Source organism: Balaenoptera physalus, assembly GCF_965194825.1.
Source record: "Balaenoptera physalus genome assembly, chromosome: 19".
In the NCBI taxonomy this organism is placed as follows: domain Eukaryota; kingdom Metazoa; phylum Chordata; class Mammalia; order Artiodactyla; family Balaenopteridae; genus Balaenoptera; species Balaenoptera physalus.
Window position 1 is genome coordinate 18,434,160 of NC_138900.1, and position 27,676 is coordinate 18,461,835.

General features: G+C 57.2%; 1 protein-coding gene across 2 annotated transcripts in view; it reads left to right on the forward strand.

The window, feature by feature from the left end:
* Positions 1-27,676, forward strand: part of PEPD (peptidase D) — a 114,469-nt gene that overhangs the window by 74,969 nt on the left and 11,824 nt on the right. For both annotated transcript variants that reach the window (XM_082437580.1, XM_082437581.1), the window contains exons 10-12: positions 15,208-15,276; positions 16,722-16,799; positions 26,942-27,090. In XM_082437580.1, the coding sequence (XP_082293706.1) occupies positions 15,208-15,276; positions 16,722-16,799; positions 26,942-27,090 (296 nt within the window). The remainder of the gene's footprint in view (positions 1-15,207; positions 15,277-16,721; positions 16,800-26,941; positions 27,091-27,676) is intronic.

The following is a 27,676-nucleotide window of genomic DNA, read 5'->3' on the forward strand; positions in this document are numbered from 1 at the left end:
AGTGGGCATCATTATTCTAAGACCGTCTGAAGGGCCTCTCTGTGCCCTGTGTGTGTGTGGAGTGGGAATGCCCAGCTGGGAGGGGAGCTCTCGGCTCCATATTTAAGGGTAAAACACCTGCTCATGCTGGAAGAGGCAGGAACTAGCAACCAGACCACAAAAATTTAGTAAAGAAATCTCTTCGCTAGTTATCAGAGTTTCTGAGGAAGCTGGCGCTTTGTGGCCTCATGATGCTTGTCCTGTGCGTGAGACAAGGAAGGCCAGGAGAGATAGCCGGATTCACATGGGGTGGAATTGGTTGGGAGCTGCATACAAGTGTTCGTGTAGCTCCTGGGGCCCTGGGGACCACCATTTGTCCCAGAACTGGGGTGGGGGAGGATGCGGGTAGAAAGTGTCTTCCCTCAGAACACCCTGCTGCGGGCAGGTGGGCGGGAGGGTCTGATGCCATGTACCCAGCCATAGCTGCAGGTGGTACAGCAGAGGGGGACCAGAGGCCCCCGGAAGACGTGTGTGCATTTGATTCAGGCAACATCAGGGCCACTGTCTCCAGGTTACACGTGCAGGGAGCCCCAACTTCCCACCTTTGCCGTGCAGCAATGCATTGCATTGGGGATTTAGAAGCTGTGAATGTAAATCCGTTCAAATCTGAGCTGTTTACTGAATCTGAGTGTTCTTTCCAGGGGCATTTGGTGAATGTCATGCTTTCTGTGTCCTAGGTGAGGTTTTCCCTGTGCATGCTGAATCTGTTTAGAGTAGCAGGCTGGCTTCCACGGAGCAGCTCAGTGCCCTGGGCAGAGAAGCGTCCTCCTGCTCCCAGGGGAGATGGAGAGCTGGGGTTTCCCAGTAGAAGCACCAGGGGCAAATTTGCTTCTTAATTTGGCCCTTCAGAGCTGCATGTACGGCCCCATCCTGTCTCTGGCTGCCTCCACTCAGCGGGAGGCCAAGCCCTGTGAGTTTCCCGATGTGGGGGGTGGGGAATGGTCCATGGAGGGCAGTGTGTACGGTGTGGGCAGCCAGAGGAAGCAGGTGAGGCTGTTTTCCAGCCAGTCTCTGATGTCCCCAACTTAGGCTGCAGGAGGGATGCCTCCTCGCGCAGACAGAATCCCATTCCAGAGAAGACAGATAAGTGGGCTTTTGAAGCAGGGCTGAGCAGACATTCTTGTGGCTTGGACTCTTCACACTCCATACCAAAGGGCCTTCCTACAGCATTTGTTTCTGAACTGTGATCCCTCAAGCCGGGCTGAAGTCTTCTCAAGGTTCTCAGTGTGGGTGGCGGGCGGTGTGCACTAGCGACCCCTCGTGGCAGCATCGCAGCATTGTCCCGGATCGTGGCCGTGTGGGTTGTGTCCACGTGGGAAAGAGGCCTGGTGGAGCCAATGGGGCAAGGCTGGCTGCAGGGGAGCTGGTCTTTAACAGGTAGCTTTCATTTCTTCCAAAAAATATTTTCAAAATGAAAACAGCTTTCTCGGATAAAAAGATATTATGTGTGCCAGCAGGAAGTTCAATCAGCACAGAGCATTATAGACAAGATATGAAAAATATCCTGTGATATTCAGAGGTTCACTAATCCCTGTTGCTTTAGCAGTCGTGTTCTGGATCTCTCCGGGGGCACAGACAGACAGACTCGGGTCTGCTGGGATCACACTAGGCGGCGTTGTCCCTCCTCCTCTGTGAAGTGGAAATTTCTTCCGTCAGTGAACCAGAACCCGCTGCACCCGCGGGGCTGCACCGTAATCCGCTTATCGAGCCCTCCGCAGGGGCGGCCAGGTGGTTTCTGACTTTACAGTGTGAACAACACTGTGATGATCAGCCTTATCTATCCACCTCTTGGGTGTTTAACTGATAATCTCTTTGGGGTAGATTCCTGCTAATGGAATTTCTGGGGGGGATTTTGATATACAAAACCTAACTGCCTTCTAAAAGTTGTTCTCCCACACAGCTTGCATGGTGTCAATGTCAATGTCTGGTGAGCACATACTATGAGCTTCCTGGGGATTTTCTCATTTAATCGTGTGAGGTGGGGATGGCATCTTTGCTTTATAGCACACAGAGCCAGGAAGGCTTTAAGGAACTGCCCAAGATCCCACGATGGACAGATGGGTCTTAGAGGAGCCAGGTGGCCTCTCTCCAGAAACCGAGTTCTCAGCTACCGGGCCGGACAAACACACACACACGTACATACATATACATATACATCCATAGTGCCTGTGGGCCCACTCGGACAGCAAAGTTAATTAGTATTGTTTTTATTATTAATCATCTTTACCAGTCTGATAAGGGAAAAGTAATATCCCACCTTTATTTGTACTTCTTTGTCTACTGGCAGGGTTAAACTTCTCTTACAGGTGTTTCCTGGGCATTTGCCTTCGTGGCTTGTCTGTCCTTGGCACAATTTGCTCTTGACATGTGTAGGTTGACTTACTGATCTACAAGAACACTTTATAATAGGGCTTTTCATGTTACATTTCTGTTGGTCAAAATATTCTTCCCAATTTGATATACAGGAATTTTTAAATATAATAGTCAAATTGAGCCTTTCTTGTATAGTTTATGCCTTTTGCATAGTTACATAGACCGTTTCTAGCACCTCAATACAATTCAATTATTTGCGTATGTTTTCTTCTACTTTTATGATTTTCTTTTAAAAAATATCTTCTGTACGGTTACAAATTATTTTGACGCTGGTATGTATAGTATAACATATCCATGTATCCATGTGATTTCATTTTTAAGTTGTTAACTCTTTATCTAAAGTGCATTTAAAGTGGTGAGCGAGCAAGGATCCTGGCGCTTTTGCCCTCTTGAAATGAGTAGTTGATCCCCTGTCTTTGGAATAATGTCTTTGCCCCACTGACTGATAATTTCACCTTTACCACATTCTAAGCTCCTATGTGTGTTAGCATAGGATAGCCTTTGCTGCCGTAACAACAAAACCCCAGATCTCAGTGGCTCAGCCTAGGGACAGTTTATTTCTGGCTCATGTTACAGTCTGAGTGGCCCCATGTCTCCCTTCCAAACATGGGGAGGGGCTGCTTCATTGCCCAACGCTGCCCCCTTTGAGAGGGGAGAGAGAAAGCACAGAGAACGTACATCCAACTTAAAAGTCTTGCTGAGAAGCAGCACACGTCCCTTCCCCTTGTACTCCCATTGGCGAGAGTCAGTCCCGGGTCCCAGCCTAACTGCAGGGAGGCTGAAAAATGTGCCCAGAAGGAGGAAGTGGAGTGGTGAGCACACGGCCAGGTCTCCACCTGGGGCTCCGCCTAGACAGGCAGGGCTTAAGGCTGTGTGTGTGTGTGTGTGTGTGTGTGTGTGTGTGTGTGTGCACGCACGCACATTCTGTTTTGGTCATTAGGCACGTGCAGGCCAACCATCCCTGCCGTCTGTTACCCTTTCCCCAGATGTTTACTGAGGACTGACCGTGCACTCCTCACTGTGCCCAGCCTTGGGTACAGGGTGACTTGGGCCTGCTTCTAGGAATTCCCTCTGAGACTGGAGGGGGAAAAGGCAGGCACTGTGGCACAGCCATGTGCAAGCCTAACAGCCATGAGAGGGCGTGCACATGTGTGTGTGTGTGTGTGTGTGTGTGTGTGTGTGTGTGTGTGTGAGAGAGAGAGAGAGAGAGAGGGTGGGGAGGAGGTGGGGAGGAGGGTGCCTCAGCTATGAAGAGCTTTCGATGGGGAGAGGAGGGGGAGGCTACTGGGTGGGCCCTGAGGGGACCTGCTTAAGGCTAGCAGGGTAGCCAGGTGGCCTGGGGGGAGCCATGAGGAGGGGCCGCAGTGGTCCTGGGGAGAGGGGACCTGACGGGGTGCTGGCAGTGGGTGGTGCTGGAGGTGGAGCCTGGGGAGGAGAGCTCAGGGCACACTGGCCAGCATGAGGATGCTCGCCGCAGGGGTCAGCATGGCAGGTGGGAAAGCACGCCTCTCGGGGTGGCCCCCTCTTCCTCATCCTCCAAGTTCTCACTGCGTTTCGTGAGCTTTCTGAAGTTTGGCAGGTGATTTGGTTGCTCCTGCAGGTCACTCTGGTGAGATGCTTTGCAGGGTGTACAGGGAGGGGAGTGGAGAAGTCAAGGGACTTTTCTGCCTGGTGCTGCACAGCAGAAGGGGAAACCCAGGCCCTCATCGCATAACTGGTGTGTCCGCCTTGGAGTGTGGCTCTTACAGGCCGGGAGCCAGGCGCGCGCTTCCGGACCAGGCAGTTCACTGTAATTAGATTGCCATCTGCCAGGACGAGGACAAAGAGTTCCTGCAAGCACCTTTGCTCCCTGAAATGGGATTTCACACCCAGAAGAATTCCTGCTGCTCGTCTGCTGGCTTTGGTTAGCAGCGTTAGTACCATGAAGAAAGATCATTTAACTTTGCATCAACAGGCAGAGAATTATTAAAATATAATTAAAAGCATGAATTCTTCTAATTATTGGCTTTATATAATGTGCATTTTAAAACAAGACATCTGTTAAGGCTTTCTTTTGAATCTATCCAGAAACCAAAAGGGGGTAGCATTTTAATTAAAAATGGATTATTTCAAAAACAGTTTAATCACCCTGTCATCAGAGGACTTAGACCTTATTAATTAGCTGTTGATAAGTAGGTTTAAGTTACCAAAATATTTAATTCATGGGGGTTAGAGGTGTACTTTTAGGAGCCTGCCCTGCAACTCGGGGGTGTGTCAGTTGGAGGAAGGTTCAGAGCATGGGAGTGAATTCTTAAATCACCTCTCCCGTCCCCTTGGACCCAGAGTGGACATCCTGTAGCAGGTCGGGGACGGTGGGAAGCACTGTGGCGATGGAAGGTGGCATCGTTCTCTGGCCGTGTCCTCGCTGTGCTGAACCTCGGCTGAGGCCCCACTGATAAGTTCCCGTGGGAGCACCGACGCGGCCCCCGCCGTGCTGGAGACGCCACTGGCCAGGCCAAGCCCCCCTCTCCGCCCCCCACCCCGTGCTTGCAGAGTGTCCGCACCGGCAGCACCTCCTCTTTTCAGGGCTGATCTTTCTCCAGGGGCAGCGTGAGTGCAACCCCCCATTTATCGTCTTTAGTGGATGACGACTTTCAAAGTGATAAGTAGAATTCTGTTGTTTCTTCAGCCGACTGTGACTGAAAGAACGCTTGGAGTCGTGAGTGAGGATGGGAAAGCTCATTAAAAGAGGGGTCTTCGGCAGCTCACACCAAACAGCCGATATGCTGCCAAAAAGCACAGCCACACGCAGGGTGGGAAGGGCCGTTTCCACCAAGGGTCCCTGGGCCTTGTCGGACAGTGTCTGGGCCTCCATCCACTGCTGTTTTGACTTCGACCTGGGCTTTGGGGCTCCTGGGGGCTTGGGAGAGCCTTCTCAAAGAAGAGACATCATGTCGCAGGAACCTGGGGTAGCGGTTGCCTGGTGAAGCACCCGTGGGTCTCGCTTCCTGCAGGTGGCCTGCAATCCTGGGCTGCAGGGACGCAGCTCCCTGGGTCCCTCCAGCCTAGGGGTGACCCCGGCCTGCTGCTGCGCACTTACCGCCCGGGTGAGCAGTTCCCTGTATTCGGTGCCCTGTGCTGAACACACCTAGAGGGGTGTGTGTGCAGGTAGGCCTGGCTTGGGCAGCACCTGCTGCTCTTCCTCTCCCCTCAGAGCCTTGAGCCGAGGGCAGCTGGGGGGGAGGATGTGGACACGAGACCAGAAGATGAGCCAGAATAAGCTGGGGCCCAGCTGCGGCTCAGCCAATCGGAAGATGAGGGCCACGGGGGTCTGCCCAGAGCCGGAGCCGGCCCGGGGAGAGGGAACCAGTGCTTGGGACTGCCACGTTAGAAAGGCAGTGATATAAAATGGTGCTTTCCAAAGAAAATTCTATCTGATATGACACTTCTGTGAAATATTTTAAGATTATAAGGCTGAGAAGGGAATTCGATGTTTGGAAATAAAGTAGCACTGGGCTCTGTAGAAACAAAACACAACACCCTAGACGGATTCAGGAATAAGGGTTAGTCGTCCTGTCCTACCTGCACTGGGTGGAATCCGGGGCCCTTGTCTCCTGCAGGATTAACATTTAGGAAGCACCTGTTTGGTGGAAGATTCCAGGTTTTGTTTCTTCCACTGGGGATGGGAGGGGAACTCATGGAGTGGGGAGAGTTGTAGCAGGTGGTGCCCCCAAGGACACCCCAGGGTGGAGTAGGGCAGCTGCCAGGCACCCAAGGTGCTATACAACCGTGGTCCCGAGTGGGCCCCAGACAGACAGTCATTGCCCTGACCAGGCTCTATCAATGACCCGGCCTTATGAGGAGCTATTAAATAAAAGAAGGTAGAAACATTGCCAAGCGAGACTCCAGCCAGGATTCTGGGCTAAAGGGAAGCTCTCACTCGCCTGCACTTGGTAGGGGAACAGAGCATCGTGGTACGAGCTTGGCATCTGCTTGTCCGAGGCCCTCGGCAACTGGGTTTGCCGGAGGTGGCTTTGTTCCCTGAGACCCCTCGGCATCCCCGGTGCTAAGGACGGAGGGCCCATTTGGCCTTTGTCCCCGGGGTCCACACTAGCCTGGTGTCCAAGGCTGCTGAGCTGGGGACAGGAGCGGGGGGGGCACTGGAGGGAGCCTAGGTTCTCTTGGGGTCCTCACACCAGCTGTTTTCCAAAGACCGGCAGATTTGGGGGACGTCTGGGGACGGGGAGCTTCTGGACTGTCCTCCCACCCAGAACTAAAAACAGGCTTTTCTTCAGAGAACTTCTGCTAAATCCTTGTATTATTTGCTTAATAGTTTATTTACTTTTTTCTTGAGATACATTTTAAAAGAAAGCTTTGTGTTCCTGTCATGAGTGAAACCCAGTATAATTTGCAGGAAGGTGACTTTAAAATAAATACCTAATGCATCACACATGTTTATCAGTGTACCCCATCCCATAATGTCATCTCATGGACCCATGTCATGCTTTGGGAAACACTAGCTCAAAGAAAATCCCTTCCCTCCCCTCCCCAAGAAGACTCCCTGTGTGTGGGCTTCCCTGCCCTGCACCTTCCCGGGGAGGGGAGGAGGGGGTGCTGGCATCCCTTGGAGGGAAAGTAGGCTCTAGATCGTGGTGAATGAGGATTATCTCCCTCCACCCCTTCCTGGTCCTGCAGTTTGATCCTCCCTGTCTGATTCCTAGGGCGACCTGGTGCATTTTTAAAGGGGGAGTTTTTGGTTTGGGGCCCAGAAAGGTGTTCTTGTTGACATCAGCAAGAACTAGTTAGATTGGGTCAGATGAGAGCAGATGTTGGTCTCTGAGGAAGGCAGAGAACAGTTGGCAAATTGTGCCTGTGTTTACATGGTTCTTCCAGGGCCTTCCAAAGCTGGGGCCTCTCACTTGCTGGAGAGAGCCAGCCCCAAAGAGGTCTGGATCTACAGATCTAGAATTTCCCACTTGAGCTATGTGCTGTGGGATCCAGGTTTCATCCTCCTGTGTGTCGTTACCATCCTGGGCACCAGTAATGCCCTGCGTGTGTCTGCAGCTCCTGCCCCAGGCACCCCGTTCTTTTTCCAGACAAAGAAGGAGCTGGAGAGGGTCAGAACAGGCCAGCTGCTTGCCACGTAGATGATGGTCAAAACCACTAGCTAGTATCCTTCATAGATAAATTCCTTAAAGATCAGTAAGAAAAATAGAAGCAGTTTTCTAAATAGAAGCAGGCCATTCAGAAAGGAAGAAATATGAGGAAATAAACATATAAACATGTCCAAACTTGCCAGTTAACGAGACAACGAAATCCTTTTTGTTTTGCCTACCAGATTCGCAGTCCAGTGGCAAACAGGCCCCACTGTACACGTCTCAGGACCCTGAAAATCCTCATGAGCTTTCTGGGGTCCTTTTGGCAGAACATGCCCTGAGACTCAAAACTGCAGATGCTCAGGAATTCTCCTTCTAGGAATTTAGCCCGAAGATAGTGAAAAGGCATATGGCCACGGCTGTCCATCGTAACACGGAGGTGGAAGCAACCTAGATATCTAACAGCGTGAAATCGGTTAGGTAAATTATAGGCTGTGGTCCTGCTCATGGAACCATTTACTTATTCCGTCACTCAACAGATGTACTGAAAACTTCCTGTGTGCCAGGCACTATTCCAGGCTCTGGAGATTCTGCGGTGAACAGAATAGACAAAACCCAGCCTCATGGGAGGTGAGAGAGGATGGATGGATGGATGGATGGATGGATGGATGGATGGATGGATGGATGGGGGGATGGATAATAGGTCATATATTGGTGAAGGAGTATTCTTTACCCAGGGGGCTCAGGACAGGTGTCCTGGAGTAGGAGACATGAAGGAGAAGCCTGAAGGAGAGAGAGCAAGCTGTGGACCTGTGGGACGGACGTTCCAGGCAGAGAGAACAGGGCTCATCTGGTGGCCCTGAGGTGGGAGCTTGGCTGGTGGTCCCATGAGTAGCGAGGAGGCAGATTGGGAAGTGAGAGGAGATGTGGGAGCGAGAGGGAGGCAGTCTGCTCATGGGAAGGCAGGGTTTGAGCAGAGGAGTCCTGGGGGCCTACGTACATTGTTAAAGGAGCACACACTGTAGGAGACGAAGGCTGAAGCAGGGGAGCCAGCTCCACCACTGTCACCATCGACCAGGCACTGTCACCATCTCTAAGAGAAGATGGTGGCCTGCACCAGGGGCAGGCGGTGGGGAGAAGTGTCAGATTCTAGGCATAGTGGAAACACGTATCTGTTGACAGGGAACAACGTTCTTGCTTTAGAAGGAAGCTTCCCTGGCACATTCCGGCCCTCATCCCGGGCTGGGTGGGGCCATTGGTCCTTGCAGACCCTCTTCAGCTCAGTTGGGCCCCATGCACAGGTATGAAGTGGAAGAGGCCAGTGAATACATAGATCCAGTTACCTGGAAAGATTGGCTTTATCTGCTAAAGCTGAACCTACACAGAATCCAGCGACACACAGCATTTCCACTCCTGGCTACGTGCTTGGTGGGGGATGTGTGTGCACGTGCCCTTGAAGACTGCACAAGGTCCTCGGCAGCACTATTCATGATGGCCGAGATCCGGAAACAGCAGGCACGCTCACCAGCAGAAGACTGGGACACACTCACCCGGCGGAACACTGCCAGCGCTAAGGAACAAATGACAGTGACCCACCATGGGGGGTGGTTCACCAGCGTGAGGTGGAGAAGCGGAAGAAGCCAGACTCAAAGAGGTCTTGGTTTTTTATTCCATTTACGTCAAGTTCAAAAACAGGCACATCTAACCTGTGGTCTTGGAAGTCAGGCTCCCCGTGGGCAGGAGGACTGACAGGGAGGGGCCCCTGGGCACAGAGATGCTCACTTTGTGACAGGCCGTTGTGCCGAGCCCTTATGATTCTGGTCCTTTTCTGAATGTATGTCAGACTTCAGTCAAGAGGTGACTTTTTTAAAGTTTAGTTCATTATTATTTTAAAAATCTGTGTTTTTGCACTAAAAAAATTGTCTGGAAGGATGTTCAACAAAATATTTGATAGAGATTGTTTCTAGGAGATAAGATTATGGATGATTTTAATTTTTTTTCCTTTGTGTAGAAAATTTCTAAAATCTCTTCCACACACACACACATACACACACACATATATGGCTGAAGTTTATTAGCAGTCTGATGCGGCCAGGGCTTTGCCAGCTGAAAGGATGTAGTGCTTTATCCCAGAATGGATACCGAGGAACTCAGGAACTCCACCTAATCGAGCACGTCAAGAATAAAGGGGAATATTTGTTAATTGAATGTCATGTTATGTCCTCAGTTACGCCTCATACAAGATAGGCAATTCAGAATTCCCAAGTATCCAATTAAAATGCTAATTATCTCATACCTTGATAAGGCCGCTCTCGCGGGGAGAGAGAGAGAGTGGCTTCTCCCTGGGACTGCCTCTGCTTATGCCCCGACCACCACCGTCTTTATGCTGCCCTTGCCTCTGGCAGGCGAGCTTTCCCTTTCCAGGATCTCTGCACCCCAGCGGCCTCTCCTGGAGCACCAGCTCCTGCTTTCTACAGGCCGGGCTGGTGCACCGTCCCTGGGATGGGTGGGCCATTTGTCCTGGCAGACCCGTTCCCGCTCACTCTGGGCCCCATGCACAGACTAGAGTCCAGGGCCCTGGAAGGCATAGCACAGCATCATCCACCGCTGGTGTTTGGGGAACAGAGCGCCTTGCCCCGCCAAGTGCCCCCACCGCTGACAGATGTGAGGTTTAGAGGCATCGGGGTCAGAAACCCTACATGGACCCCAGGCTCAAAAGGACTCTTTTGAGGGCTTTCCTGACCACATCACATCACCACGCTGACCTGCAGTTTCCTCATCAGCAAAGTAGGAAACCCTCTCCTCCCCTGAAGGATTGTCCTAAACGCCAAATGCTGCAGGTAGTTGTTGGGTCTTTCTCGCTGGCCAGGCCTGTGGGAGGTCCTGGGTGAGAAGGCGGCAGCATCCCCCATCCAGCCAGGGTTGCAGGTGGTCCTTTGTCCCTGGTGGTGCTGCACCAGTGCAGGCTGGGCCACGAAGCTGTTCTGTGAGCACTGGTTTTATGAATAATGCATTTCTGGGTTTATCCAAGGCTTTAAATCCGTCCCTTCTTGATGTCATTCCGTGCGAATGCTACTTGCTCGTTTAAAACGTGCTCGGAGCCTCTCCGTGGTGGCTCCCTGGAGTGCTCTGTGTCTTTCTTCACCAGGGGGCCTGGGGAAGGAGGGGGACAGGGCAGCCCCCCGCTTCTCAACCGAGTGCCGGTACCTCCCTCCCGCAAGGAGGCCCTCACGCTCTGGCCCTGCCCACCTTCGTAACCCCGTGTCCTAACTGCCTGCCCTCCTAGACTCTCTGCTCATCCAGGTGGCCTCCACCACCACGCCCATCTTCTCTTCCACGCTCCTGTTCCTGGCTCGGCCTCCTGGGAGCCTGACATGCATCGAAGCCCAACCTGGGAGGGGATGAAGTGGCTGATCTCCCTGGCTGGCCCCGTCTGCTGACGCGCACGCTCGCACTGAGAGTGTGGCGACCCTTGCTGCCTGGGGCAGCCCTTCTGCCATAATCTTGGGCAGCTAATGCATTTTTTGCGGGGCTGTGGCTATCTCCTCATCAGATGATACACCTCAGAGGGCAGAAGCTAAGCCATGCGGCCAGGAAGGCTCCATGGGCTGGATTTGCAGGCACGTGGGGAGGCCCAGCGGTATTGTCCCTGGAGACCTGGGCCTTGGAATCTGCTGTCCCTGCCCTGTTAACCCCTCTCCAGGCACTGACGGATGGGACTGCCACACTGTCGCTATGGGAACCCCATCCACATCGTTATTCACAGCACAGACTCTCCCAGGTTACTTAAAGGTTCTCATTTATGCCTGGATACAAAGCATTTTCTACCTGTGTCTTGCTTGGGAAAAATTTATAGGCAAGAGTGTTAGAGGGATGGCCATGTCGGGGAGCTTCAGGGACCACCGCAAGGCGGGTGGCAGGGCTTTGGGCAGACCCTGCCCTTCTCTCTGCTCGTCAGGAAGCCCCTCCTGCTGCCTGGGGAGGCTGTGGGCCATGTGCCTGGTCGGAGTGTCCGCCACCCTTCCTCCGTCCAGGTGAGCCGGAGCAGGCTGGGGTGGTTAGGCCCACCTGACCCTCGCGCTGCACGTGAGAGTCCGATTGTCTGAAAGGGCAGGCGGGGCTGGTCTCTGGGGCTGCCGACACTGCTGCCGGGCTTTCTGTCTGCTGTCCTCTTATGGATAGACCAGTCATTTCTAGCAGTTCTGTTGTGACTCTTTGTAAAATCTGCCTGCTGTGTTTTCATACTGTACTTTTAGGTGTTAATTATCTAATATGTGTCTATAGTCTCTATCTGATGGTTCTTTTATCGGAAGTCCTGGGAGGGTCTAGCCTGCTGCTTGCCGCGTCTGACAGCTCTTGTGGACTATTTTCAGACTGTGAGTTCATCTTTAGCGTGTAGGATGTGTGTATATATATGTGTATATGTACCTGCATGTGTGTGTAGACGTATGTGCATGTGTGTCCATACGTGTGTGTGCACATGCAGAGATTGTGGCAGATCGTGGCTCTCCTGCCTGGGTTGAGAGTGTGGCCGCTCAGTTTGGCTTTGTCAGTTTGGCTCCAGATATCACCAGTCAGGGACCGAGTTTTTTGTTAGTTTCCTGGCTTTGGGGTTTCCAAACCATACAGGTCGTTCACACTTGAACCTGAACCCCGTGGAGGACAGACCTATGCTGTGAATTCTGAGGGAACGTTCATTATTTTTTTCCCAGAGCCCGGGAAGCTTCCTGATTGCCTCCTGTGGTGCTGGTGAATTTTCTCCAAGTCTGTGCATCCCTGCCCAGCCCCCAGCTTTATGTTGGGGAGGGCTCTCAGTTCTGGCCCCCTACCTCTGGTTCGTCCGGGGCCTCTTCACTGTCCCCACATGGAAACGAATGCCAAGGCCTCCAGGTTAACAAGACCGGCAGCTTCCTCTTCTCTTTTGGCCCCGCTTTCCTTTTGTCCTGTGGATGTGGCTCTGCTTATGAGTTTTAATCAGCACCTCTGAGTGTTGGGGGTGGGAAGGCTTTTGGCTGCATACTCTACCTTCATCTCATTGTGGCTCCCAAGGGGCTGATGGGTAGCTCACAGCCGAATTCGGCCCTAGACGTGTGTCATCAGTAGTCAGCCCCTCAGGTTGTGCGTCAGCTGGACCCTCACCTGGTTCACAGTTTGCCATATTCTCCGTAAAGGTCTAGCGGGTCTTTATGAAGTGTCCTCCCGTGGCTGCCTGGTCTGTGAGCCATCCAGTGGGAATGGGGTGCCTCTACTGCTGCGGCCTGCCCTCCAGGCCTGTTCTTGCCGAGCTCTGACCGGGCTGTGCGGGAGCCTCACGTCAAGCCTGTGGCCCCAGTTTGGAGCATCCTTACTCCCCATGCCTTGAGAATCAGAAATATGTCAGACTCAGGGTCCTGGGCCACTGCACTTACCCCAGAACTTGGGCGCCTTTGCATGTCCACGGCCCAAGGCTGAGGTCCCGGGGAGAGGGGCCCGTCAGGTGTGTGAGCAAAAAACACAGTCCGTTGAGTCCACGTGTTATGCCACTAGAGCATCAGTTTGTTCTTGTATCATGTCAGACAGGTTCATTTGAAACAAAATCAGATGCTGAAGTCCAGCTTGAAGGACTTAAACCCTTTTAAGGGAGAGCGAATTTCCAGCATGTGGCGTTTCCCCTCCTCTTTCCAGCTCTTCCTTGTGGGTGTGGGATCATGTGGCTGACGGAGGTAATCCGGGCTGCAGCTTGCAGATGAAAACTGGGTCGGCCGTTCCTTAGTCTGGTGCTTCTGTGAGTCATGCCTTTCAAAGGCTTTTTACTTAGAAGCCAAGGCATGCGATGAAGGCTGTTTCTACTGAGTAGATTACAGGTTAGGAAAACACCTGCTTCTGAGACTGGCTGCAGGTGGGGGAACTGATGCCACCCCGTTTCCCCAGGCTGAACCTTCTGATTTGTTCATTCACCACCCCTCTGCCTGTCCCCTGCTGTCCCCATCACCTGGAGAGTGGCTGCTGCCCCCAGAGCCCTGCTTCTGTCCGGGCAGGGCATCATCCCCCAAGGCTCGGGGAGCCCCGTGGCTCTGTGGCCTGTCGGCATCCCACACTCACCGTGGGCTGCTGTGTGGAATCCCAGTGTCTGGGTGGGTGTGTGGAGCCGCCTCAGGGCCCTGACTTGGCCTGGCCATCCTGTGGCCTCGGAGAGACTGAGGCTGAAGTCGGGGGCAGCCGCCTGAGCGCTCCCGCCATGAATACGGGGGCAGCTGATGCCGAATGCGGCTTTCCTCACCTCCCTGGGCAGTTCCTGAAATCCTTTGTGTTGAGGAAATATTTCACTTGCAGATACCCAATTATTCTGTGGGATTTGTAAAGCAAGTCTGAAAGCTGATTGAATATAGCAGAACTGTTGCTGCATAACAACTCCTTAATACCGAATCATAACAATTATGCATAATTTGTGTTTATAGTGCTTGGAAGATTAGACTCCTCCGTACAGACGTGCTCTAAAACAGGCCTAGAACATGCAGGGCAGGATTGCCACTTAGTGTGCCCATGGGCAGCCTTGGTGTTCTGAGCACAGCCCTGTGGTCGGTCTTCCCTGCCCTGGTGGTCGGTGGGTAGGGTGGGGTCCACCTGGACCTGCTTCTCAACCAAGGCCACCCAGAAGGCTGGGCCCGAGCTCTTGCCCAGGCCTCAGGGAGGGGGTGAGGGCAGCCCCCCACCGTTGCCCCCCTCCCCGGCTGGGTTCTGCAGAGGCCGGGGCCTTGGGGCGCCGAGTCCCACGCCCAGATGATCTCCCACCCACCAGGTCCTGCAGTGTATGGTGGGGGGAGGGGCAGGGCCCTGGCATCTCCAGAGCTGTTGGCAGCGTGGTCTCCCGAGGGTTCGGCACTGCTCGTATGGTGTTGATGTGGCAGTGGCTCATCCTTTGACCTCCGTCACACCCCTGGGCTTGCCAGGCTCTGCTGACCTCCCCTGGAGGCCTCCCCTGGCTCTGTCTCTGTCTGGGCTCAGCCTAAGGGTGGGCTACCGGCGACCTGCTCTGAGGTCTCGTCTTTCCCTCTAGACCTTCTCCTGGCCTCCCCTGCTCCAGGTGGGAGCTCGTCCAGGGGGCCAACCGGTTTGCTACTTGTCACAAGTAGGGAAAAGCTGGGCCTGCCCCCAGACCCTGCCTTTCTCCCCCTCCCTGGAGCCTGCCCTGCCTTGCTCCATCTGCACACGGACCTGCCCCTCAATCCCGTCCTCTAGGCCAGAGCCCAGTGGCTCCCGCTCTCCTTTCCCTGCGCCCCTCCCCGGGCTCAGGCTCAGGGCCTGGGTGAGTCCAGCACTGGGGCTGGGAGAGCTCTCGTCCCTCCCTGGCTGTGCATCCAGCCCCTCCTCGTGTGGGAGGATGTGGCCACTGGAGAAGGGAGTCACAGGGAGACGCTCCCTCCAGCCCTGCAGAGGCAGGTGGCCCCTGCCCCAGCCCATCTCCCTGCAGGACCAGGGCTATCTTCCTGATGGGCCTGAAAGGCTGGGCAGTGCCGTGGCACTGGAAGTGGTGAACTCTTCCAGCCTTGTCCCCTCTCCGCGCTGACCTCTGTGCTTCAGCGGCCTGTGGACTACAGGCTACCAGCCACAGATCCACGCTGGGGAGTTCAGGCCTTCCTGCAGGCGCAGCTGAGCAGGGCCTGGGCTGAAGATTTGCACGGGGGCGGGGGGCGTGTGTGCTCCAGTGACTCTACTCTGACGTGTCTTCCTTCCCCCGCAGCCTCTTCGAGCACTACTGCTTCTCCCGGGGTGGCATGCGCCACAGCTCCTACACCTGCATCTGCGGCAGGTAAGCGCGCCTCCTGGGCCGCGTGGGAATGACCACGGGAGGAGGTTAGGGAAAGTGAGGGGACCCCACCGTCCTCCCAGCTTAAACGCACCTGTTGCTCCCATGCCCGAGGCAGTGCCCACCTAAGCCTAGAAGTCGCTCTCCCCTCCCAAGGCTCTGGGAGCAGAGGTTGCTTCTGCCCGTCCTGGGAGGGGAGCCGGCCTGCCCACTGCCGTGCCCTCCCTTCCCGTCTCCAGCTGGCTGCTCCTCCTGGGGCTGGCCTTCCTCGCCCCCTCCACACAGGCACGCTCCCAGCATGTGGGGACCGGGCCGTGACTTCAGGCTATGCCAGCTTCTGTGTGCAGGCGGTGCAGAAGGAGCTGTATCAGTGCTGGAGGCTGTGGTTTTGCGTGTGTGTGGCCGTGTGGGGAACAGCACAGCCGTGGGTGGGTCTGGAGCTCTGTCGTGCAGGGTGTCACTGTAGGCGTGTTTGCGTGTGGCACGTTGTGGCTGGGGGTGGGGGCTCTTTGTACGTCCTGTGTGTCACCCGCACTTGGCCGGGTGTGCTTTGGAGGCACAGGGTAGAAATGACCACGAGTATAGGGGCAGCTCATGGCCGTGAGTTTGCACCGCTGTGTGGCTTTGAGGGGCACGTCCTGGGTGTGGGCGGCCCCCTTGTCCCCCAGGCTCACCCCATCTAGTCTCCTTGTGCTCTCCCCTTGGCTCAGAGGGTCTGGCCTCTGTCCAGCCAGGATGGAGCCGGCAGCTCTGCTGATGTGCACGTCCCTGGCACATGAATAATACATGTGAACATCTCAGTCCTTGGAAATGTTCTTCTCTGGTGGATAGAGAGAAAAATCATTATTTCTACTTTTATGATTCCTAAGACTCCCAAACAGGGCCATAAATATTACACCCAGTGGGTTTTTTTTTTTCCTTTGGACAGACTTAAAAGTCTTTATTTTTTCTTAAAGGCATCGCTCATTAGGGAAGTGTTCTCAAGCAGAGGAGCGAAGAGCCACTGGCTCGCCGTCTGTGGCCCTGGCCTGGCAGACTCCATGGCAGCCCCCGACACAGCCCGGGCCCTTCCCACTGGGCCTCCCCTCTCCGCTAGTCACCAGGAAATAAGGGCTTCTTTGGAGTCCCCTCCCCGGGCCCGCAGGCCCTCGCTCCCACATCAGGCCCACATCCCCAGCGCCAAGGCCACCTACCCACATAGCCTCAGCCAAGGGAGCGCTGCCAGTGCCACCGCCATGAGCCCAGAGGTTGGCCAAGAGCTGTGTGACTGCAGTATGCCAGGGCCACCTTGCCCCTCACCCCCACCTCAGGCTGTGGGCCTGGTCCAGCGGCCCTGGGTCCCTGCTGCAGGGTGGACAGTACTGCCCTTGGGGCAGGGAGTTGGGGTGCTAGCGCCCGGGGCCTGCTGGGTGAGGATGGGCTATTGACCTCCCCCTGGTGCTCTGCAGTGGTGAGAACTCGGCCGTGCTGCACTACGGACACGCCGGGGCCCCCAACGACAAGACCATCCAGGACGGAGACATGTGGTGAGTGAGGCCAGCCCCCGAGCTGCCCTGGCTCTGCGTGTGAACAGCGGGGCTGCGGTGGGCCTCAACCCCAAAGGTGGCTGACCACGGCCTCTTGGTCCCACCCTGAGAAGGCTGACCACGGTGAGGTCCCCCCATTGCTCTGGGTCCAGACTTCTCTGCCAAGGCTTTGGCCTACATGTAGCCTCCTCTCCAGGACCAAGGAGGCCCTGAGAGAGGGGAGCGGGGGCCCTGTGCTGTGCGGGTGAGGCGCCACCTCAGAGGAGGGCCTGCGCCGTCTCCCGGCACCCACCACGCTCACTTCTCTGGCTTGGTGCTGGGAGGGTGGGCATCTCAGTTCGGAGCGGAGAAGACCCCTAGGGAGCCCCCCGCCCTCTGAACCTGCCAGCTCCTGCCTCAAGACTCCTTGGCACGAGTGGCCATTGATTCAGGGAGTCAGAGTGGTGCTTGGCCCTCAGGCTGTTGGCAGGGCTTTGCTGAGCACAGTGTGATGTGCTCCCTGCCCCCCATGGAGCCGTGAGTAAGCAGACGTGGGCAGGACCCACAGCCTTCAGCCCTCCGATGAACTGTGCCCAGCAGGCGGGGCCGCAGACCCTGCTCCCAGACCCCAGTGTGTAGGGCTCATACTGGGCATACGCGCCCCTCTCTTGGGTAGCCGCTCTGGCCTTGGCAGGGGCCTTTGGGCGCCTCACTGACCTGGACCGGCCCCGTCCTCCGCTCACGGGCACTCGCACTGCCCGCCTGTTCTCTCCACCACCCAGACGTCGGGCAGGGCCAGTCCAGGCTGCCAAGGGCTCCCGAGAGCCGTCCAGAGGCCACCAGCCCCACGGGGCCACCTGTCTTGGCCTGCAGACATCCTGCTGTGGTCACCTACCCGCAGATGAGGGCAGGAGGGGTGCGCGCTGTCCCGCCTGGTCCTTTGGTGCCTTTCCCTCCTGTTGCTGAGGCACCTGAGCCAGGCTCCATCGCGCTGCTTCCCGCTAATGCCGCGCCCCCTCTCGGGTCGCACACGTGCCCTGCTAGGCTCCATCCCCGAGCCGGCATTCCGGTCCTGCCCGCAGCACTGGCCAGGACCCAGCCTCGCGCAGGGAGTGGGGAAGGCTGCACACGGGGTTCCCTGGCCCACAGCCACCAGGGGACATGAGCCAAGAGATGCCCGGGTCTGAGCTGTCACTGCCCAGTGTTTTCAGAAACCCGCCCAAGCCCAGGGTGCCCCTGCTGCAGGGTGCACCAGGCACCCACCGGCTGCAGTGTCCACTCACCCAGGGTCAGGAGCTGGATGGATGTTCTGGCCCAGGCCCCTGTTGGCAGGAGCCCAGCTCAGCCTTCTGGGAGGAAACAAAGCCTCTTAATTCCCACTCTGAGCCTCAGTTTACCTGCTGTCGGTGGAGATAGCACACAGCACTTGGCACTGCACTGGGCGGCAGCAGGGACATGTTGGGACCACAAGTACTGGGTGGACACACGCTCTCTCAGGGTCCTGGGCCAGCAGGACAGGGACGGGAGCCCGCAGAGGGGGACACCCAATGTGGACACAGAGGCCACTGCCGCTCACTGCAACCCCCCCATCCCCAGAGTGTCTAACGCCCTTCCTGGCATAGGGGCCAAGGGCGTGCAGCAACTTTGACAGGGTTCTCCCCTATGCCTGGCGCCAGGGACAGCTCTTTATGTAGATTTGCTCCCCTCGATCCCATGAAGTGGGTGTCTCCCCCTCCCCTCACCCACCCCCACCCCCGATGTGTAGGCAAGGTCACTGAGACACAGGAGCGTCCAGGTGCAGAGCCAGAGGATTTGGGGAGGGGGTCGGCTGCCTCCGGCTTGACTCAGCTGAAGACTAAGGAAAGTGGGGGGGGCCTGCCCTTTGGTGGCCCCAAAGGAAGATCGCCTGGTGTCTTCAGGGACTCACGCTTCCTAGAACCTTTGCTAACGCTTTTGACTCTGCGGCCCCTTCTGGCTGGGCCAGGACGTGGGAACCCAGTCCCCAGGCAGAGGCAGACCTCAGCCACACCAGCAGGCCCCAGCTGTCCCCATCGGAGGCTCTGCAGCAGGGCCATGTGGCTCTGAGTCTTTCTTCTCTGTGAGTTTGGCACGGCCCAGAGGAAAGGACTGCTTCTCCTATCTCTTTATGTGTCCTAAGACAGTCCTCCCCCCATGAGAGGCTGGCTCCGGGGGCCCTTGGCGCGGTGGGGCCTGGTTGATCGGGGTGCCATGCAGCAGGCCTCCTCCACACGTCAGACGCTGTGGCCTCGACCCTCCTGGGCAGTGTGTGTGGCACCTGCGTCTCTTGGTTGCGACTTTAGAGACAGGAGTGATCCAGGGAATCCCACGGATGTTAATGCCAAGCCCAAACTGGCGATTTTATTTTTCTAGTGCTAACTTTGAAATGTAGCCAGTAGAGTAATTATGAGTTTATTATAGTCAATTTATTATGCAGCATTTAGAACAACATGTTTTGTTGATTACTGCTACTGCCAGATTGCTGGCGGCATTTATAATCCATTGTTTTATTGAAATTGATCTGCCAAGCGCCTACTGTGTTTGGTAAATAATAAAGCACTCTGTTATCCCAACATAAAATTCACAGCACTTCATCATAAGGTACAAAACCAAAATATAAGCATAGTGCAGAATTTTTCCTGAAGCTGAGCGTCTCCGAGAGCCACGACTATTTTCCAGGGTGCCCATCAGGTGGTATGCTCTGGGTCTCAGTTCCTTGACGTCGGGTGAAAATGCCCCGAGATAGTTTAACATTTAGGAGTGGGGCTGTTTGGGGGCCGGAGCTGGTCCAGGACAGTCAGACTGCTGGAGAAAGTGAGGAGTGGGTGCCGAGGGGCAGCCAGCCCTTCCCATCCCTCTCCCTCTGGTCCCAGACGTGTGATGATGGACACAGAAGGTCCCCAGTTCAAGTCCCTGCCCTCCTCCTCCCTAGCTGAACGGCCACCCCTCTGAGCCTCAGTTTCTCCATCCGTCGTTGGGGGAGACACAGCACTCAGCTCTGAGGACTGGGGTAATGAGGGCAAAGCGCTGAGTGTGGAGCCCGGCACAGGTGGCTCCTGGCGGGAGAGAGCTGCAACACAGCGACGTCCCCAGAGCCAGCAGCGCACCTGTGCCCCTGAGGCCCGGCTTCCGGCAGCTGGTTCCAGGACGGAGACTGGAGGCGAGAGCCACCAGCAGAGCACGTGCCGGGCCCAGTGTATTCAGACAGCTCTCCGGTCACGTGGTTGCCTGCTCTGTGTTTTCAGCCCCCACACTGTCCTCGAGGCGCGTGCCAGGTGGAGCATGTAGCCGGCCAGGGCCACCGTCTACTCCTCTGTCCTTCTAAAACCAGGCGCCTCCCGGGAGCCGGGCTGGGAAATCAGGGCCCCGTAAGTTAGACAGACACGCTGGTTCTTACTCCACATCAGACGCGTCACCCGAGAGCTGAGAAGAGGAATTTGGGGACCACTCCTCGCACCACGCCAGCCCCCGCCATTTTCTCGGCTGGACGCTGCCCCGCTTGCTCCGCATGGATCCCGGGGTGGGGAACTGGACTTTGACGTGGCCTCAGGTCCCCACGTTCCTCCCTCTTGGCTGGTTCAGAGACACAAGGCCTCTTGTGGGGCCTCTCAGGGCTTTGCTGTTGCCTCTGAGAGCCCTTTCCTGCTGTGGCCCTCGGGGTTCACCATGAACCCCGTCACCAAGTTGCCGTCCTAGAGAAGCCATTAGCTGCTGTTTTCATTTTAAGGCAAAAGCAGGCAGACCTTCTAAAACAGGGTAACAGAAGTGTGGCTCACTTTTAATTAATGCTTTTGCCGAGCTCACCCAGGGGACGGTGTCTAACGTCATCGAAGGCCCTTCCTGGGTGGGAGCCCCAGGAGAACCCCTCACCACCAAATCAGTCCTGACCCGGTGGCTCTGAGCACAGGAGTGGCTGGGGTGATGGTCCTCTGAGTCCTCACGCACTGCCCTCTCCTCCCAGAACCAGCCTGGGCTTTGGAAACCAGAGTCTCCAAAGGTGGGTAGAAGCGCCAAGGGCTGGTGCCCTGCCCATGGGCCACCAGGGAGCGCCACTGTCCATGTTTAAGTCCCCAAGGAAGTAGTGCACCCAGAGTTGGACCCACTCTTGCGCTCGACTCCCCGCCTCCTCTGGGCCCAGCAGGCACACCCCAGGGGGCAGAGGTAGGGAGGGTCCAGGGTCTGCGTCCAGTGGCGTCTGATTTGGAAAACAGCTGGGACACCGCTCCTCACCTGCCACCTCCTCCCTCCCACCATCTGATCAGGTGGCGGAGGAGTGGTTCCTGGGGTAGCATGCCCTGTGGCCCCTATCAGAACCTTCTAGCTGCCTCAGTCGAAGGGTGCCCCGGCCTGGGTTGCCCAGCTGCAGACAGCATGTGGCTGGTGGGTGGCGAGCCGGACCTCCCAACACTGGCCAGAAGAGGGCAGCGTTGCCTCAGGACGTGCTTGCCGGGCTCATCTCTGCTGGCTGTGGTCTCTGTGTCCTGGGGCATGGGAGGGGGGCCGCCAGCTCGGTTAGTGGGGGGGACAGATGCCTGTCCCAGCCCGTCCCTCAGCAGCCAGCCTGTGTCATTTCCTCTCCTTCCCTGTAGTGGGACGAGGGCCCCTTCTGTCTCCTTGCCCCGATAATGGTCAGCCTGAAGCCCCGGCTTTGCCCTGCTGACTGGCGGAGGGCTGACGCAGCACTCCTGGACCGAAGCCCAGAGAAGTAAGGGCTACTGATTTCCTCCCAGGGAGGCCCCGGAAGACACCCGAAGTGTCGCTGGCCTGTGGGTGGTGTGTGCCGCTGCTCCCCGAGTTGAGGTGGTGTCAGACACTGTCCGCAGGGCTGCCCGGGCTGCCCCGTCCTTTCCTGCCACAGAGGAGGAGCCAGGCCCACGAGAGGGCACGGCTGGGGCAGCTCTCTCCCCTCCTGGCCACCCTCCTCCTGCCACTGGCACCACTACCAGCCGGCTCCTCCCTGCCCTTCTCTCGAGTTAGTTCCCTGTTCGTCCCACGGGTTCGATGTGGGCTAGACATTAGTTTAAACTGCTTGGGAAGCGAGCCCCCGCCTCACCCCCTCCGTCGCACGGCGCCCGGGACAGCAGCCTGCGTCTCCGCCATCGACATCCCACCCCCACCCCTGCGGGCTGCTCACCCAGGGCCCCGGCAGCCCCCTTGGCGTCTCAGGCAGGGATGGGACGACCCTGCCCACTCCTGGGGGCCACTTGGTCTGATGTCTTTCTGGCATCTGTGTGCTGCTGCCCACGGAGGGGCGAGTCATGCCTGGGGCTCCTCCCCAGCTGGCAGAGAGGCCACATGGAGGGGCCCCCAGGCCCCCGTTGTCCTGGTGCCTGAGGTGCCTGAGGCCTCGGTCAGCTTTAGGGAATGAGTGTCACCTCCAGGCCCAGCTTCCTGACGCCAGGCCCAGCCCAGACACACCCCCGCCCCGCCCGCACCCACCTTGCTGTCTCCTCAGAGGACAGCGCAGCTGTCACCAGCCAGCCCCCGCCTGAGGATTGGATGGTCTTAAGGACATGCCCCAGTCCTGGGGGCAAGAGAACACTCTCAGGAGGGCACAGGCCCTGGTCAGCCATCTGTCCAGACCAGTGGCCGTGGCCTTCAACCCGCCATCCAGGTTGAAGCAGCCTTTACGTTATAACGCAGGACCAGGGGAGCAGACACGCCTAGATGGTAACCAGGCGCCCTCACCGTGGGGTTTCTGTCCGTTCTGTTGTCTGTTTGTGCTCCTTCCCTGTATCCCACACAGTTGACGTCACGACTCACAGTGTGAAAGCACCAGTCCAGACAGCCCGGGTGTGCGCAGATACCACGGGACACTACTTACCGAAAAGTGGAACGAAGCATGTGCTGTGCGCGTGACACCAACTCACTGCCTCCCCCGCAGAGGCCACTGCCCTGACGCCCAGCCCTCGCCCCGCTGTGCTGTGGCAGCAGCCAGCCCTGGGTGGGCGCCCGCCGTGTCCCACCCATAGGTCGGACCAGTACCAAGTTATGTCCTTCCTGGGGACGCAGCCCATACTGGTGCTCTGCTTCTCCCCACGTCATCTGTGGAAAGGTAACAACAGTTCCATCCAGACACAGGAGGCCCACAGCACGTGCCTGCTCTTGTCACCATGTGTGCTGGGGATTGCTGGCTCTGGGGGTCCTGGAGCTGGCTGCCTGGGTGACTTCCCTGTCTGCCCAGGCCCCACGGGTAGCTGTCCCGTGACTGGGTTGGGGAACAGGGATACCCAGAAGGCAGTCTCTCTGGGGAGAGATCAGCTTGGTGAGTCAGCCTGGGGTATGGAGGGAGCCTCCAGGGCTCCGAGTGGTGGCCTTTGCCCCGCCGGTCACACCTGGGGCTCGGCATTGCACCAAAGGTGTGGCTGGGAGCCAGTGGGTGGCCCCGTGGGTCTTGTCTGGCCTGCGGCACACGAACGGGAAAGTGACCAGTACGCCTCCCTCTCTGTCTCATGCTGAGGTCTGGAGGGAAGCAGGAGTTTCCCGCAGCTCAGAAATCCCCCAGCCTGGTCTGGAACGCAGACTGGGGCGGGTGCAAGTTGGGGTCTGAAATGCTGCGACTGTGGTGAATAGGTCTTTGAGTGAGTGCACACACACACGCGTGCGCATGGACAGTGCCTTGTCTGGGGTGAGAGGTAGCTGAGAGCGAGGCAACGGCCCTGGAGCTTAAAATGAAGCTGCAGCCTGCGTACACAGCGGCCCTCATATAAACACTGCAGCATTTCTCCCAAACCCTCCTCAGGCCTCACATCACTGGCCGAACCATCTCGTAGGCCTTCTGCCTGCGGTGGAGCCAAGGGGACTGAGGAGGGCCTGGGTGGGCCAATGGTGGCAGGTAGCCCGGGCCTGAAGCTGCCCAGGAGGAGCCAACGGAAGACAGAACCTCTCATCTGAGCCAGAAATAGAACCAGATGAACACATGTGAGGATTGAGACGCCAGCATATTGCTCGGAGATGTGTAATATCTCCCCAGATGGCTTAGATTATCACACGCGTTCACTCGGCCAGAGATGGTAAGGTCCCCGGTGGGTGTCCCCAGGCAGCCGGGGAGGACGGATCCGGCGTTCTCGGTTGAGCCAAAGTATGAGCGAATGCTCCATCATCAGCGTGCATTCAGAGGACGGATGGAGTGGACACAGAGGAGTTGGGGGAGATGATTTATAAAAGGCGATGGCTTTCATCCCTGGATTCCAGAATGGCTTAAAATCTGAATAACTTATACATGTAGGAACTCTGAGGGGGATTTAAAAAAAAAAACCAAAAAACGAAAAGAGATAGGGAACTGAGAGCACAAAAATAGACGTCAGCCCCGTGCCTGAGCGTCGCTGGGCAGGATGGAGCTGGCCAGCTGGGTGTACACTTCCTTCTCCAGAAAGTGGATGATTTTAAAACAAAAAATACAGCTGAAGTTTTCTAGAACCTGAACAATAAAGCCAGACTGGGTGAGGAACTCCAAGCACCCACCTTCCCACATTTTTGTTTTTGAGAATTTGGTCAGGAGTCTTGTCTGTCCCGGGGAAGAGTCCTGTTTTCACTGCTCTGGATGACTCCAGCGTTTGGCCTGCTCTTGTGGGCTTCCTGGCTTTTTAAATAGTTTAATTTCTGTTTTTCTTTGAGATCTGCACCGTCCGATAGAAATTTCTGCCGGGGGTGCTGCTACAGGTTGCCCTCTGATGTGGTGGCCCCCAGGAATCCATGTCCCCACGCCCCTGGCTCTATCCTGTCTGCTCAGGTCATTCCTGGGCATTCTGAATCAACAAACCACAGATGATTTTCCTTTGTTGCCTCTGAGGAGCCCAAATGAGAATGCTCTGCTCCGCGGGTGAAGCTAGGCCACGGCCACATGCAGTTCCACTCCCCAGGCCTGTCCGCATGCTGGCCCTGGCGGACGTGAACGTGCAGCAGTGGTGGCGTCCGCGTTTTAAAAGTGGGAAAACTGAGGCCCCGAAGACTGAGGGCCAGGGCCAGGACAGGAGAGCCCATCCCTGGGCTCTGAACTGCTGACCACCGACTTGGGACTTTGCTGCACCAGTGTTCAGAGCCTCAGTTTCCCTGAAGTTTAAGGCTAAGATGTGCCCCACCTTCCTGGCCAGCTGGGAGGGGGGCGGGAGTTGAGCGGGGATGTGCCCCGGGCAGGAGTAAGGCTGCAGACAGCCGTCAGCCCTAACACCCTGGTGCATCTGGAGCATCCTGGAGAGCAGATGCCTGGGCATGTTTGCTCAGGGCTTCTCGACATTTGGTCCTCGGTTCCCACACCGGTCCTGGGCGGGTCCCCTCAAGTGAGGCCCAAGTCCCCCTTCCGTTGGCCCGCCCCAGGCAGGGTCCCCCAGAGTCTGTGACTTTGACCCAAACCGAAGTCTCCCCTGCCATGCCAGTGGGGCTCTTCCCCCACCCCCTGAGAATCACCTGAGTTGTTATCTGATGGTTTTTGCACTATTGACACTGTTTATGGTGTTTTGCAATCAGAAAAAGACAAGAGATTAAAAAGTGCCCGACTGGGGACTTTGGATTCCAGCAGGGCGTCTGCGGATCCCGAGCATTCGCGTTTTTCCTTTAAAAATCTGTTTCTGTGGTGTCCCCGGTGCTGCTGTCAGGCCGCGTGGCCCAACTCCTTGCTCCACTTGTAGGGCCAGTTGCTGGGGGTAGGGGTCCCAGAGTCAGGCACACAGGCAGCTTCTGGAATGTTGGTTGAGCCGTCATGTTTACCATTAGAATTTGGGTTTGGGTGAGAAGCCCTTGTCATGGAAGGTGTGGCTCTGCCCCCCGGGCTCAGATTTGCCAGGATTTGTGCGGCTACAGACTGCCCCCCAAGGGGCAGAGCCAGGCACAGAGAGGACAGCCGTCACTGCCTCCACCCCACCTGGCGCTGTGGTCCCCTGGTCCTGAAGACACAGCAGGGGTCCGGGCCTGAGGCTGGACTGATGTCCCTCTGTCGGTTTTGTCACTGTCAGCATGCTGACTTGGCCCTGACCCCGTGATGGGGTCAGGGGGCTGGTGGGTCCCTGCTCTGTGCCTGCAGTCGAGCAGCCTGCTGGGGTGGGACAGGATGTGGAGGCCGCTCAGTCTGGGCACCCCACCCCTGTCAGCGTGGGTGACCCCGTGGGAGCCAGGCTTGGACCCAGCAGCCCCTCACTTATTTTGTCTTATCTCACCGTGGAGGATGCGTGGGGCAGGATTCTTACCCACCCTTGACCAGTAAAGGGTGTGAGCGCGTGGTCAGGCAGCAAGGGTGTGGGAGCGAGGCTCGCTCCACTCCCTCCCAGCCCTGCTGCACCGGGGCCCTGTCACGGGGTGTCCAGAGGGCAGGCTCAGCTGGCCCGTCCTCCTGACTCAGCAGCCTGCCTGCCTGTCCCAGCACCGTCCTGCCTCTGCTGGCTCGTGCTCCCAGCTCCGGCTTCTTCTTTCCTCCCCCTCTCTACTCCCGCCTTCTGTGCCTCCTGGTCTCCACCCTGTCACCTGGAGATGCTGGGGGCCAGATGGCCCCCGAGTCGGGGACTTGGCCCGCCGGGCCCTGGCAGAGCACACTGTCCCACCCCAGTGGGGAGAGGGCCGTGCTTCCCTGGCCAAGGGGACCCCAGAGCTGGAGCAGAGCCGTCGGCTGGGTTTTCACTGGGACACTGGGGCCTGCAAGAAGCAGGCACTGCGGCTCAGCCCACGTCTTCTGTCAGGCAGGTGCATCTGTCCCAAGGACCCGTCCAGCTCCCATGAGCATTGCCTCGTGGGCTGCAGCTGTGCCCCATGCTGGGTGCCGGGTGGCCCCGGGAGGGTCTGTCAGAATGCCCTTGTGGAGGCCAGGTGGCAGGCGGGGGCCTGAGGACATCTCCGCCCCTCCCCCTCCCCACAGCTGGGCATCCAGAGGCCTGGCCAGCGGAGGCCGTGGAGGGGAGGTGTGTGGGCAGCCCCACTCCCCCTAACCTTCCTGCTCTGGAGTCGAAGGTCTCCTGGGACGCCCCGTGGTTCCTTGGCCGCTCGTGTACCGTGAGGAGACAGCAGGGTCGGAGGGCCCCAAGCTGCTGCCTGCACCGGCCACGTTGCAAGAAGGCTCGGGCTCAGCGGCCTTGAGCGCCGGGTGGGAGGGAAGTGTGGTTGGAGGGGACAGGTGCCCCTGAGTGTACCCCTGGCCTCATGCCCCACTCTCCCTGCAGCGTGTTCGACATGGGCGGTGAGTATTACTGCTTCGCTTCGGACATCACGTGCTCCTTTCCCGCCAACGGCAAGTTCACCCTGGACCAGAAGGCCATCTATGAGGCGGTGCTGCGGAGCTCCCGGGCCGTCATGAACACCATGAAGCCAGGTGAGGGCAGGGGCGGGGCCTGCGGGGAGGACCACCTGGCGTGGGGATGCAGATGGCCAGGTGGCAGGGCACCTCGGAGGAGCAGGTCCCACACTCTGCGACCTGAATCCGTCGCCCCCTCTCATGCTCAGCCAGCAAGGCTCCAGATGCTAGCGGGTCCCCGGCGTCCCTTTCCTGGGAAAGGGGTCTGACCACCAAGCAGGGACAGAGCTGGGGATCGGGGAGCTCAGCCCAAGGTCACCCCACATCCCATCCGACCTCCACCTGCACATCTTCCTTTCCACACTGGCCACTGGGATGTCACCGTGTCCTCTGCCCTGTCCCAAAGCAGAGTCTGTTCCAGAGAGGGCTTGGCAGCTTGGACACTGGCCTCTGGTTGCGCGTGGAGCAGCCTCGTTCGGGGCTGCCGGCTGTGGCTGGGTTGGCGGGAGCCGAATGTCTCTCCGGTATTTGGGGAATGGTGAGAGGAGGCTGCGGGGCCATCTGAGTACCTGGTGTGACGGGCCTTGAAGGCTGGGCTCTGAGTTCATGCTGAAATCGGGGACTGTGGCAGTCAGATTTGTATCCCTCCATGGAGCTTTTTTTT